The following is a 15,675-nucleotide window of genomic DNA, read 5'->3' as shown; positions in this document are numbered from 1 at the left end:
CATGGGAGTTTTTGCAGAGTTGCATTCAGTCATGTCAAACTTCTTCAGAACGTCTTTAATATATTTACTTTGATGGACGTACGTGACTTCTGAAGTTTGATTAATTTGAATTCCCAGAAAGAACTTTAGTTCTTGCATTAAACTCATCTCAAATTCTGCCTGCATTAACTTAGAAAATTCTTGGCAAACAGAGATATTAGCAGAACCAAAAATAATATCATCAACATAAATCTGGCATATCATGAGATCATTATTAAGGTTTTTACAGAAGAGTGTAGAATCAACTTTTCCTCTGATAAAATTTTGTTCCAGAAGAAAATTGCTTAATCGTTCATACCAAGCTCTAGGAGCTTGTTTAAGTCCATATAAGGATTTCTTAAGTTTAAAGACATGTTCTGGAAAATTTGAATTTTCAAAACCTGGAGGTTGGTTGACATACACTTCTTCTGATATATAACCATTAAGGAATGCACTCTTGACATCCATTTGATATAATTTGATAGAGTGATTAATAGCAAAAGATACAAGAAGACGAATAGATTCTAACCTCGCGACTGGAGCAAAGGTTTCATTATAGTCAATACCTTCTTGTTGACTGTAACCTTGAGCTACCAGTCGAGCTTTGTTTCTGACAACTTCTCCTTTCTCGTTCAGCTTGTTTCTGAAAACCCATCTGGTTCCAATGACATGAGTGCCTCTGGGTTTAGGAACGAGATCCCAGACATCATTCTTTGAGAATTGATCCAATTCTTCTTGCATAGCTGCCACCCGGTCGTTATCCTGAAGTGCTTCATCACAAGACGTAGGCTCAATCAGAGACACTAGTCCCAGAGTAGTATCTTCAGAAGTCCTGAAGGTAGATCTGGTTCTGACAGGTTCGTCCTTGTTTCCCAGAATCAAATCTTCAGATACATTGATACGACTTTTGACTTTCTTTGGGATTTCTGGAGATTTAATTTCTTCAGAGTTCTGAGTGACAGTTGCTTCTGGAGTTTTATCAGATTCTACAAGAGTGATTTCCAAATCTGCAAACTTATCAACTAGCTTTGACTTTTCAGGGTCAAGCTTATCATCAAATCTGACATGAATTGATTCTTCCACAATTTTGGTTTCTGTGTTGTATACTCTGTAGCCTTTAGAGCATTCTGAGTATCCTAACATAATACCTTTCTGTGCTTTGGAATCAAACTTGTTCAGATGTTCTTTAGTATTTAATATAAAACAAGAACATCCAAAAGGATGAAAATATGAAATGTTTGGTTTTCTTCCTTTACACAGTTCATAGGGAGTCTTTTCTAGAATAGGTCTTATAGAGATTCTATTCTGAATGTAACACGCTGTATTTACAGCTTCTGCCCAAAAGTGCTTTGCTACATTAGTTTCATTGATCATGGTTCTGGCCATCTCTTGGAGTGTCCTATTCTTCCTCTCTACAACTCCATTTTGTTGTGGAGTTCTAGGGCAGGAGAAATCATGGGATATTCCATTAGAATCAAATAATTCTTCAAAATCTTTGTTTTCAAATTCTCCACCATGATCACTTCTGACTCTAATAATTTTAGAGTCAAATTCTTTTTGCACTTTGGAACAGAAACTGGTGAATACAGAGTGAGACTCACTCTTGTGCTTTAGGAATTTTACCCATGTCCAGCGACTGTAATCATCAACAATGACTAGTCCATACTTCTTTCCATTAACTGATGCTGTTTTCACAGGACCAAATAAGTCAATGTGAAGAAGTTCCAGAGGCTTAGAGGTAGAAACAACATTTTTCTTTTTAAAAGATGTTTTTGAAAATTTTCCTTTCTGACAAGCTTCACACAGAGCATCTGAAGAAAACTTCAGTTTAGGTAGGCCTCTGACTAACTCGAGTTTAGTTAGCTGAGAAAGTTTCCTCATGCTAATGTGGCCCAAGCGTCTATGCCATACCCATTGCTCTTCGTGAACTGACATTAGACATTTAACATTTTGATCTTTTAAATCAGAAAGATTAATTTTGTAAATGTTGTTTTTCCTCTTGCCTGTGAAAAGGACAGAGCCATCGTTCTGATTAATGGCTTTACATGTTTTTTGATTGAAGATTACATCATAACCGTTATCACTTAATTGACTTATGGATAACAAGTTATGCATTAATCCTTCTACATAAAGAACATCAGATATAGAGGGAAGAGTACCATTACCAATAGTTCCGGAGCCTCTGATCCTTCCTTTCTGATCTCCTCCGAAGCCTACAAATCCAGCGTCTTTAAGTTCCAGACTTTGGAACATAGACTTTCTTCCCGTCATGTGTCGCGAGCATCCAGAGTCCAGGTACCATGACTGGTGTCTGAACTTTGCTGCATAGGATATCTGCAACATAGATAATCTTATCTTTCGGTACCCAGAATCTCTTGGGTCCTTTCAGATTAGTTTTCCCAGAGTTTCTCATAACTTTGGGTTTTCTAGCATTTTTAAATTTTTGTTCTTGTGTGTGTGTGTAATGATATGAAAAGGGAGATTTAAGTTGGTCACTGGTAGAAGTTTTATCTTCCTTAGGATCATACCCAATTCCCCTTTTCTTGTTCTGACTTACTCCATAAATCATGGATGCCATAATACTCCTATCTATCCCATTTTTCAAAAATTCTTGAAAGGCTTCTTCGTATTTATAAATTATTTTATTTGAAGTTTGTGGTGCTTGAGACAACGCTTCTTCTAATTCTAAGCTTTTTCTTTTTGCTCCATCTCTTTCTAGTGTTAAAGATCTGATTGTATCTTCTCGTGCTAGAATTGTCATCTCAAGTTCACTACATTCTTCAAATTTTGCTTTAAGACAGCCTTTAATGTTTTTAAACTTTTGTTTTAATTTCTGATATGAGCTAAGAGTTTCTGACAAACAAGATTCTAGATCAGATCGAGAAAGTTCAGAAAATACCTCTTCAGATTCTTCATTTGAGCTACTCCTGGATGTGGTAGCCATAAGTGCCACATTGGCCTGTTCATCAGAGTCAGATTCTGATGATTCAGATTCACTATCATCCCAGGTAGCCATCAGTCCTTTCTTTGTCCTGAAGGTATTCTTCTTGAAGCTTTCTTTTCTAGGGTTGTCTTTCTTTAGCTTGGGGCATTCATTTCTGTAATGACCTGTTTCTTTACATTCATAACAGGTAATATCTTTGTTAGATTTACCTTTTGAAGTTGATTGAGATCGATCCCCTCTGGGTCTTGGCCTTCTGAAGTTGTTGTTCCTCTTTTTCCAGAGTTGCTTAACTCTTCTGGTTAGTAGAGACAACTCTTCTTCATCATCAGAGTCTTCTGGTTCAGAGTCGTCAGTGTCTTCAGTTTCTGCCTGGAGAGCTTTGGTTCTGTCAGGTTTCCGTCTTTCAGATCTGGACTTTAGCGCTACGGACTTGTTCCTTTTCTGAGGCTCATCTTCTTCTAGTTCTATCTCATGGCTTCTGAGAGAACTGACAAGTTCTTCAAGGCTGATATTGTTCAGATCCTTTGACAGCTTCAGAGCAGTAACCATAGGTCTCCATTTCTTTGGCAGACTTCTGACTATCTTCTTAACATGATCTGCAGTTGTGTATCCTTTGTCTAGCACCTTGAGACCTGCAATAAGAGTTTGGAATCTAGAAAACATAGCCTCTATAGCTTCGTCATCTTCCATTTTGAAGGCTTCATATTTCTGGATAAGCGCCAGAGCCTTCGTCTCTTTGACTTGGGAGTTTCCTTCATGAGTCATCTTCAGAGAGTCAAGTATATCTTTGGCTGTCTCTCTGTTGGTGATCTTTTCATATTCGTTGTATGATATAGCATTTAGAAGTATTGTTCTGGCCTTGTGGTGATTTTTGAAGATACGTTTCTGATCTTCTGACATCTTATTTCTGGGAACTTCAGCTCCATTTTCTGAGACTGGAGGTGTGTATCCATCTGTGACAATGTCCCAGAGGTCAGCGTCATAACCAAGAAAGAAACTTTCGATTCTATCTTTCCAGTAATCAAATTTCTCTCCATCAAAAACAGGAGGCTTAGCATTGTAACTATCTCTTTCATTTGAGTGGGCCATGGTTTTTCTCGTACTGGATCTCTCTACACTGTTAAGTGTTTGATTAGAAAATCAATAACAGAGCCGGAGCTCTGATACCAATTGAAGGTGAGAAAAACAAGAAAGGGGGGTTTGAATTGTTTGGAAAAATAAGCGCTTTTTCAAAATGAAAACCACACAATGATTTTATACTGGTTCGCTTATAACACAAAGCTACTCCAGTCCACCCGACCAAGGTGATTTCGCCTTCAACAAGGACTTAATCCACTAATCTTGAAAGATTACAAACAACGTCTAAGAGAAAGATCTCTTAGTCCTCTCAAGTATACAGACTTTACAAAGTCACTTGAGGAAATAAACAAACAATTGATAAAAATTTTATGTAATCTAGAGTGCTTCTAAGAAAGCAAATATTACAGTATTAAGAACAAGAGTTTTTCACGTTATAAGCAAAAGCTTCGTGAAGATCTTAGAGAGCAAGAGAGTTTTCTTGAACGTTGATGTTTCAGTATAATTTTGGCTTGTTTTCTTGCTTGTATGCTGAAAGTTGATTTGCAATCCTTTATATAGATCAGTGAGGTAGTAGTTGAAACTGATGAGTAATAAGATGATTTTACGCCATAACATAAGTAGCTTCTGCAGGATAACTTTTTCTCCTTGAAATGACTACTTACCACAAGTAGTATCTTCTTTATTGAAATTGGAGATTAACGTCTCTTTCTTAATTAGGAAAACCATTTGCAAATCTTTACTTGACTTTAACGTTACTCTTTCATGATTAGCAATTCCATGCTCAGAGTATTTGTTTCTAGGGAATCTTGGAATCTTGCTTCTGATGTTAATCTCTTGTGAGTTCAGATAGTTTCTTCAGATAGCGTTGTTCAGAGTCAGAACATCTAGAACTTACTTCTTGTTCAGATGCTTCTGATACTTTGCTGTTATGCTCAGAGTTAGACTTTCTTGAACTTGTTTCCACTTCAGATGCTTCTGATCATATGATAATATGCTTCTGATCTGGTTCTGTATCTGATGACATCATCAGATTTCTTCCTTCTTTCTTTAGAACCCTGCACACTTAGAACTTTCCGTTAGGGTGCCATTTTTGGTTTCATCCTTTGTTATCATCAAAATCAAGGAATCTGTTGTAGAACAATTTTTGTTCTTACAGGCTGTAGAATGGGTCAGTTAGTGTGCTCATGAACATGTCCACTAATTCTCGATCAGTCATGGGGGGTTTGACTCTGCCAGCCAAATCTCTCCATTTTTGAGCATATTCTTTGAAGCTTTCTTTAGATCCCATAGTCATATTCTGCAACTGTAGCCGAGTAGGTGCTAATTCAGAATTATACTGGTAATGCTTGTAGAAAGCTGTCGCTAAATCAGTCCAGGCGCGGATGTCAGAGCTCTCAAGCTGATAGTACCATTCTAACAGTGTGCCAGACAGACTCTCTTGGAAGAAATGGATCCATAGTTTCCTATCAGTGGTATATGGCTGAATCTTTCTCACATAAGCTCTCAGATGCATATGAGGATAAGATGCCCCATCATACTTAGTGAAAGCGGGGACCTTGAATTTGTGGGGAATGATCACATCAGAGACCAGACCCAAGCTTTCGAAGTCCAGACCGGGCGCCTTCTGACCTTCCATAGCTAGCATACGTTCTTCCAGCAACTTGTACTTATCATCTCTTAGAGAGTACTGTTCATTCTCATAATCTTCATCTTCATCCTCCTGGCTGAAAGGATCAGCATTCTCATCTTCTGAATCTGTCCCCTCTTCTTGATCCTTCGGAATTCTAATCTTGACTCCTGCAGCCTGTCCTTTAAGCCTTCTTCCCGGGTTAATGTAACTCATAGGTTTCTTGTCTTTTTTCTTCTCGAGCAAGAGAGCCTTCAGCTCCTCCTGCCCCTTGGATAAGTTCAAGATCATCTCCTGGAGTTGAGCATTTTGAGCCTGGAGATCTTTGACAGTTTGTTCGAGGGCCATTTTTCTGTTTGCAATAGGAAGACCGTGAGAACATTGATCCTTTAGAATACCTGTTATGCAATGTTATGTTATGCTATGCAATGTATGAAATGTTTTCAATGTTTAAAGCCCTTGAAATGGTTAGTACAATGCCACGATGTCATGATGTTATGATGTTATGATGTTATGATGTTATGTAAATAACAAGCACAAGCAAGTCACACAACCATCATTCCTAAGTTTTTAAGGTTTGCATGAGTTCCATAGGTAAGTACCCTCCCCACTGAAGTTTGGTTGGTTCAACCTGTCCTAGAATAGTAATCGGGTTCTAAAAGGATCTCCAATCATTGACCTTCCTTTAAGTCCACTTCAGTGCAACACCAAGTGGTTGACCAAAGCTTCCCTAAAGTCCAATCTCAAAGAGTGTAGTATCGAGTCTCAACCAACCCCAGTCGGAACCGAAGTCAGTTATCTCACTATTTTCTAATGGCCAGGATGAGTCAATTAGGGTTCTAAAGGTCTGGTTAATGCTTTGATGACACCACGCAGACGCCAAATTTCTCCTCAAGTAAACATGAGGAACATCAGGACATCCAAAGTGTCACATTAACCGTAGCCATCATTTTAACCATTCCAGTATATGCCGGATAGTCGCGATGATCTATTGCTACTTACCTAAGGTACACTAGATCCGGGTGTTGGATCTTTCACTCAAGCATAGAATACCCAAGCAATCCCTTAAAAGTAAATCAGACAATTTAAATAAGTGATCTTGTTTTTTTAAGGCAACCTCTCTTTAATAGTCCCCAGCAGAGTTGCCAGTTCTGTCATACGGTGAACTGACTTTGTGTGTTTTTGCTTTGGAAAGCAAATGTCGCGGATAGCAAGAGTCGTCACCGACTTTTCTTTTATCCAATAAGGAAAGGTGGAAAAGAACAGGAAAGACCTTAATTAGATTTTGGGTTCGGGAGGTACGTTATACAAAGGGAAGGTGTTAGCACCCTTTGTATCCATGGTTATCCATGGGCTCTTAATTGCTTGATCACTTATGTTATTTTTCTTGTCTGAAAAAGTGTTTGTGAACTGCTTAGAAAATGTTTTGAAAAAGAGAGTTTAACTTTGTAATGATTCTTGTACAAATGTATACAAAGTGTTTATCTCGTTTAATTTTGAAAGCTGTTTAGAAAAATATAACTTGGCAATGATTCTAGTATGAATGTATACCAAGTGGTGATTTTCTAATAGATGTTTTGCAAAGTGTGAGGTGTGAAAAGTATTTTAAGTTGTGATTCAGCATTTAAGAGTTATACCTACCCCAAGGTCTTTATGGGTATTTCCTATCCTTATGAGGGTAAAACTGTCCTTACTATTGAGAAGTAAGTAGTCTTATCCTTTGGATGTAAAGGGTCATCGTAGGGTCATCGATTGGTCATTGAAGGCAACATTTGTAAGGATACCTTAGCATTCGAAGGGACGATCATCATTTAACCGTAGGCTACGACGACGGGTCATCGAGGGACAAAAATCATATATTCGCAGGCAACATCCGAGGGACTATGATTTATCTTATAGGGACATGATGATTTAACCGAAGGGTCTTTGCTAAGTGTATCCCCACATTCGCGGGACATGACCGTAATACCGTAATACCGTAATACCGTAAGGCAACAAAGAGAGGTCCAAGATCACATATTCAAAGGCAATATTTTATAATCAATTAGGTAATTAGGATGAATCTCCACATTAAAATTAATTAAGTAATTAGGATGAATCTCCACAAGGGTATCCCACAAATAAAGTGGAATACTTAGCAAGCTACCTTTTCCGGGAGTATGTGAACCCTTACAAAATTCAGCAAACAGGTCAGAATACCAAATCAGGGTGCAATCGAGAATTGCACCAAACAAAAGGAATCACAACAGTACTGATGTCAGGTAAACAATGCATGGTTACAATAAAACGTGTCAGATTAGCAAAGATCAGAACAGAAAAATCAGCGACTGTCATGTTCGCTGCTGCCTCGCCTAGCGAGGGCCTGGCGAATACTCGCTACATGTTCGCTTAGCGATATGCTAGCGAACGGCTGCGGGTTTTGAATTTAAGAACAATACGATTTCAGCAAGCTCCAAACCCTATGGCATCCATTACATACATTTTATGGTTAAACATTCAAGATATCCATGCATATTTAGATCCACATGCAAAACCTAAGATAGATTCATAAATTCAATCATAATACCACATGTAAATTGGAAGCATAAAGAGGTAGTGGTAGTGCAAACCTGTTGGCAATTGAATTGCAATGTTGAATTGGCGGATCACTCTTAGGGTTGGTGTCGGATTGAGTTGGGCGGAAGTAACCTTTGTGCAGATGAGTTTCCTTCAGGGTTTCCTTTAGGGTTGCTCTGAATTCTCTTGGTTAGCCTCCAGGGTTTGCTCGGTTGCTTCTGTTAGGGCTTCCTTGCTAGGGTTTCTGTCTGTCTCCTTCTGTCTCCCCTTTGTGAATGAAGCTCTGCTATTTATAATGATTTTTTGTGACCTAATGGGCTCAGAATGAAGCCCAAAATTTCTGGTATTCGCAAGCTTCGCTAGGCGAGTGTTGTAGCAAAGGGTTTGCTAGGCGAAGGATTTTGCTCGCCTAGCGAGCAATCCATTTTAAGCCATTTTCTGGATTTGGCCACCTGTGTGTTGGGCCTTTGTTCCTGTAAGACCAGTGTCTTGAAAAATGAATTGAAGTGCCTTGAAAAATGTCTTGCAAGATTAACGGGCAAATTTTGGGGTATGACAACCACATATATTTCCTTTCAAATCTTTAACTTTTTCCTAGACTGTCCTCTCAGGTTTTCAGTCTACCGGGATACCCATTTTTGCCTAAGTTTCCCCTTGGGGTAATCAACTTAGCTAGTTCTTTATTTATTTTGATTTTACCCCTAATTTTTGTGTGGACCCTTCTTTTTGTGGCCACCAGGATACCCATTTTTCCTAATTTTCCCCTTAGGGTCTTCAACTTAGTGGGTCTATTAGGCAAAGTATTTTATAACTGCATTTGCATTCACCGGGGATGGGAGATCTTCACCAACCATAGTTGATAGGATTGAAGATCCTCCATAAAAGATATTTTTCACAATGTATGAGCCTTCACAATTAGGCATCCATTTTCCTCATAGATCTGTATGAATCGGCAAAATCTTTCTTAACACCAAGTCTCCAACCTCAAGATTTCAAGGACAATCTTTCCTGTTGAATGCGCTCTTCGACCGCCTCTGATATAACTGACCATGGAAAATGGATGCTAGGTTCTTTTCATCAATGAGATTGAGCTTATCTAATCTTGCTTATATCCACTCAGCTTCATCCAACTTGACATCCTTAAATATATCCTTAAATAAGGAATCTCTACTTCAATAGGTTGTACAACGTTCATGCCATACCCAAGAGAGAACAAAGTTTCCCCAATGCAGGTGCGCATCAGAGTATGATAGCCATGCAAAGAAAATGGAAGAATTTCATGACAATCCTTGTACGTCTCTACCATCTTTTGAACGATCTTTTTGATTTTCTTATTGGCTACCTCAACAACACCATTCATCTTTGGACGATATGGCGATGAATTGTGGTGTTCAATCTTGAAGTCTTTACACAATTCCTTCATCATTTGTTATTGAGGTTAGAACCATCACCAGTAATGATTTTATTTGGGACCCTATGACGACATATAATCTTCTTCTTCAAGAAGCGAGCAACCACTTGCTTTGTAACGTTCGCATATGAGACTGCTTCCACCCATTTGGTGAAATAGTCAATAACTAAAAGGATAAAGCGATGCCCATTTGAGGCCTTCGTCTCGATGCACCCCATCACATCAATGCCCTTACATGAAAAAAGGCCAAGGTGATTTCAATACATTTAGCGGAACTAGTGGCATGTGTATCTTATTGGCATAAATCTGGCATTTATGACATATTTGCACATGACGGTGGAAATCAACCTCCATTGTCATCCAATAATAGCCCGCCCTCAAGATTGTTTTAACCATTGTGAGCCCACTGACATGCGTCCTAAAGAAGATTTCATGAATTTCAATTATGATTCGGTCTGCTTCGTGTCTATCCATCCATCTGAGCAAAACCGAGTCGTAATTCTGCTTGTAAAGTACATCTCCACTTAAGAAGAACTTAACTGAGATCCTTCGGAGGTACTTATTATCTGTGATGCATGCATTATTTGGATATTCTTACTTCTCCAGATACCTCTTGTTATCATAAAAATACATATGACTATCATATTTTTCTTCGGTTGCTAAATAGTATGTTGGTTCATCCAAGTGGTCAATGCGGATAAATGGTGCTTCATTCTTCCACTTAATCTTAAACATGGATGCCATAGTGGCTAAGGCATATTCCAATTGGTTCTCCCCTCGAGGAATATGGTGAAATGTAATATCATCAAAGTATGGGATTAGTTTCAAGACATGCTCCTTGTACAGGATCAACTTGTCATCTCGAACTTCCCAATCTCCTATAACTTGGCTGATTACGAAGGTTGAATCTCCATAAACTTCAAGGATCATGATCCCTAAACCAATGGCTTCATGTATCCCAAAGATGCATGCTTCATACTCTTCCATATTGTTAGTGCAATCTAAGCGCAACCTTGCAGTGAAAGATAAATGAAAACCAGTTAGAAAAGTGATGATTGCCCCAATTCCATTTCCTTGGGCATTGGAAGCACCGTCGAACACAATCGTCCATCGCGATCCTGGTTCAGGTCCTTCCTCATGTCCTGGAATGATGCAATCTCTAATGAACATAATTTCTTCATTAGGGAAGTAGAAATGCATAGGTTGACAATCCTCCATGGGATGATGGGCTAGATAATCAGACAAAACACTACCTTTGATGGCTTTCTGTGTGACATGTTGGATGTCATATTTTGTTAGTGCCATCTGCCAACAGACAACTCTTCCTGTGAGAGCAGGCTTTTCAAAAATGTACTTGATCATATCCATTTTTAAGATAAGAGAGTCGTAGGCATTAGCATACACTACCTTGAGCGTTTGGAAGCCCATGTAAGTGCATAACATGTCTTCTCAAGTAGTGAGTATCTTCTCTCGCAGTTGGTGAACTTTTTGCTCAGATAGTAGATTGTGTGCTCTTTTCTACCTATTCCATCTTTGATTCTTGTCGTAAAAACCTAGCTAACTCTTAAGGGATCTCACAATCTTCTTCACCATCTTTGTCAACTTGGTAAATCAGATTGTCAAAGTCATAATGGACTATAGCAGTTACGTTATCCATGGAATCCAAAGTGGATATGCATGATTTATGCTTGATTATAGAATGATGGAAAGAAAAAGATGATAAAGAAGACATTGCCATTTTTAAAAATAAAATAAAAATGAACGACAAGGAACATAATTGAATGTAAACATGCTCGTTTTATTCATTAATAAACTTTGCTTAAAAATATAGGCCCCTACAAGTTTGCCCTATGCCTTGGGCAGAGCATAAAGCTTTCAAAGAAAAATAAAGAAAATTACTCTTCCATGAAAGTGACTTCTGGTGTATCCACTACGGTCTAATTATTGAGTACTTTACCTTCAACATTTTGGTACACGAAGCACACTTTGTCAGTCATACTGTTTTTTCTTCCACAACACAAACTATATCATCTTTGAGATACCCCGTGCTGGTGAAAGTATCGGATAATGAAGGAACCTGCACTTTAACCGCACTTATAACCATCTTATTTTGGGTCAGTTGATGGGAGTGGAATCCCAATCCAGATCTATCTTGTTCATTGGTAACTCAAGTACTCCGCCCGAACCTTCAGGGTGCCCGATCTGTATCACTATTTTCATGTCTTTCCATGAGTCAATGGAAAGTTTAGTACTTCGAGTTTCCTTCACTTGAGGAGCCATTTCCATATTCACAATGAAATGAGGCCAAAGGTCTCACCACAATATCCTCTTATCCCTCTACCACAACCTGTGTATTGCCAATCTTTGGTGGAGGATTAAAGTTACCGCACCATCTGAGTGTATCCATGGTCTTCCTAGGAGACAACTGTAGGCGAGATACATGTCCATCACATAAAATATAATGAAGAAGATGGGAGGCCCAGTCTTCATGGGAAGGTCAACCTCTCCTACCACTGATAATCTTAAGCCATCAAAGACTCTCACTATTAATGAGATCAGTTTCATCATTATTCCTTTGGTGGTCAACTTGGATAGTGAGTTCTTGGATAGAACATTCAACGACAAGCTAATATCCACCAACACTCTGGATAAAACTATATCTACACATTAAATTAATATGTACAATGCCTTGTTGTGGGCCTTACCTGTAGCGGTAAAAAATTTGAGATTAAGTTATTGATTAACTTAACTCATAAAGCAAGAGTCACCACCACGCTTTTATTGTTTCTAAAGGAAAGGGAAAAAGTACGAACAAAACCCGAAGAAGTTTTAAAACAAAACTAATAATATAAGAGATAAGGGTCTGAAGGTTAGTTATGTAAAGGGAGGGTATTAGCACCCTAAACATCCATGGTACTCCATGGGAAACTCTTTACAAATGTATACATTTTGGTTTGAAAATGGTGCTGTTTGTAAAATATTGGAGAGATGGGAAAAATGTTTTTTATGATTTTTGGTGTTTGCCAAGAACTTTTGAAGTCTCATGCCTACGTACTAACAAAGTGCTATGGAGGATCAAAACCTCGTAGTTTATGGTAAAAATAACAAAGGTGTTTGTTTTGATTCATTTTTAATGAAAATACATTTTGTCACTTTAAGGAGAATACTCAACTAGTCACACAACAAGTATGAGATCTTTGCATCATCATGAGAAGGGCTCCAACTTGGATATGGATCAACAAGTATGTCAATAGCTCTCGCAGATTGAAAAGAATTGATACTAAAAGGATAAGAGAATTATATCTCAACTATTAAAATGACTCATGTCTAAACTTTGATAAAAGTTTTAAAAGAAAAAGTGCACCAAAGGCACAAAAACAATTTGAATGAGTTATGCATTTTTTAAGTCTTTTGAAATTGGTCTAAATATGCTTAAGATGAATTATCATTTATTAGGAAAGGTTTTTTAAAATCACTTGACAAAAGTCAAGGTTTATTATGAAAATAATTCAAGTTATAAAACAAGAATGTTTTTTGAAAAGAGGGAGAAGGTTTTGAAAATTAAATAAAGGGAGAAGAAAAAGAGACTATCCTAGAGCATAAAGTAAAAGCTAGGGAGAAAGGATCTAACCAAGAAATAACAAGCTTTCTAACATAAGTCAAGCAAGAATTACCTCATTTGGATTAAGCCAAACAAGCCAAATAAGCAAATAATAATCCATGCATTAGATAAAACCAAAGTAACTCAACCAATTCTCCAAAATAAGTCCAAAGTCAAAGGTACCATATGAATCCCAAGGTCTCAAATCACAAGTCCAAAGCAAAGGTCAAGATCTTAATTCTAAGTCCATAACTCCATAACATTGCTAAGGATCATAACCACAAGTCCATGAATCAAGAGAACCAAGTTTCTCTTTAGGTTTTTCTTTATTACTCTTTTCTTTACAAGGATATAAAAGAAAAGTTCAAGTGGACAAAGAACAAATGACATAATCACAAAAGTATGATATGGGATGCTAAACATAAAGTATAAAGTAAATGGCATGAAATAAAAGAGCATAAAATAAATGACTTTAAAGTAAAAGTTAATACAAGTAAATGTTAGTAAATGATGTTAGTAATAAAAAATGAAAGATGGTTTGGTCATTTTTTTTGGAGAACACTCAGCTATTCACCCCAAAGCATGAAAATATGAATCTATACATCATTATGAGAAGGGCTCCAACTTGGATAAAAATCAACAAGTATGCCACTAGCTCTCACAAATGAAATGGGAGCAATATTTTTACATCATACCATGAGGAGTAGAAGACTTACAATCTCACTTATAAAAAATGCCTTTGCTTTTGGGACAAATTTAGCGCTATGTTAAGAAATCGTAATTCGACTTATGTAGAAGTCACAACCATCTGAGGTCGGTCAATAATAATGTTAGTGTTAATACATGTTTATAGAAATGATATGTAAATCATTTTCCTAAAGTCATGCCACACAAACAAAAAGAAAGGGACGAATGATCAAGCACAAAGGCTATGAGGATGGTCCTTTACTTCAATCCATACTTCATGACACTTAGGACACACTTATGTATCAATCCAAACAACCTTAAATGATCCATGATCAATTAGGAGGTATAATTGAAATGATGAAAGTTCATCAAGTACCAATCTACACGTCATGAATAAGATGTACACAAATCATCCAATTGATCAAAGGGAAAAGAAGGAGATGAAGAAGAAGATGACAAGAGATGTCACACCCAAATTGGATCACAAGTTTGATTAAGTCATCATCAAAATCAATCACCCATTTTGGTGGATTAGGGTTTTCACCCCATCAACACCCAAGATCCGTTGAGTTTGATGAGACTTAAGGTCCAAACCATCATGACCCAAGGCCAACTGAAGTTCACAAAGGTCATACAAATATAAAATGCAATCACATGAAATAAAAATACACCAAACATATTTTTAAATGAATTTAAAAATAGAAAAAAAATATAAAAAAATCTATAAAGTCCTTAAAAACACCAAATAAATGACCAAGAAAATTATGGAAGGTTGGAAATAAAATAAGAAGCATATAATTTTTTTCCAGAATTTAAAAATGAAGAAAACTATTTTAAAACCAATTTAAACAAAGGTGAAAAGAGAAAATTCATGAAAAATAGAAAATCAGTGAAATAAAAAATGGAAAAATAAAAATCAGATGAAGAAAAATAAAAGAGAATTTTGAAAATTATTTTAGAATTTTTGGGATTAAAAATGTAATCACTATGAACTTTAAAAGAAAAAGCAATTAAAAATAATAAAATAAAAAGAATTAAAAATCAGAAAAACACGGAGCGTTGGATCACGCCTCATTAATTGACATGATAGATCCAACACTCCTCAAATTAGGATGCACGGTAGAATACGCTACAGACATCACACATGATCCAATTCAAAACCAGCCAATCAAAACATTTAGTTTGTCCAACATGTATGGCCAAACTCAGACGACCTGGAACACTCCAGTGAGCTCACACTAGAGTTTCATCGTTTGGTAAATTCAGAACACGAGATCACCACCATTGTGATCCTCTTCTCATTCTGAATTCAGCCTTATGCTCCAAATTCATATATATAAATTGAGCAAAGGGAATTTTAGAGAAGTTTCAGAAGCAAGCAAGCCATGAAATATAAAATTAAATAATTCAAACGATCAATTAACACCAATTAATTTAGGGGAAAACATTAGAGAGTGAAAGACTACATTGTGGTAACTTGTTTGAGTTTAAATAATTCTCAGAACTATCTTATCTAGATGGTGATCAGAAGTTGATGAAGCTCGATATGGTTAGAGCACTTCAGAAGGTCTCAGAGCCTGGGAATTGTTGCAAAAGTTTCAGAGGATTCCAAATATGCTAATGGAATCAAGTAATTAGATTGAAATAAGCTGAAACTCAAAACACGATAGGTCATTTTTCTTGGAAAATTTCAAGTTGCAATAAGAATTTATTGGCTCTCAAAAGCTTGGAAATGAATGCAGTAGCTTCCT

General features: G+C 37.1%; 1 protein-coding gene across 1 annotated transcript; it reads right to left on the bottom strand.

Annotated features, from left to right (window-relative positions):
* Positions 1-10,230: 10,230 nt before the first annotated feature.
* On the bottom strand, positions 10,231-11,004 carry LOC127131521 (uncharacterized). Its single transcript, XM_051060436.1, has one exon. It carries the CDS (start codon positions 11,002-11,004, stop codon positions 10,231-10,233), a length of 774 nt encoding a protein of 257 aa, XP_050916393.1.
* Between the last annotated feature and the right edge of the window lie 4,671 nt (positions 11,005-15,675).

The sequence above is a fragment of the Lathyrus oleraceus genome, chromosome 3 (assembly GCF_024323335.1).
Source record: "Lathyrus oleraceus cultivar Zhongwan6 chromosome 3, CAAS_Psat_ZW6_1.0, whole genome shotgun sequence".
NCBI lineage: Eukaryota > Viridiplantae > Streptophyta > Magnoliopsida > Fabales > Fabaceae > Lathyrus > Lathyrus oleraceus.
This window is presented reverse-complemented; position numbering and strand designations above follow the sequence as displayed.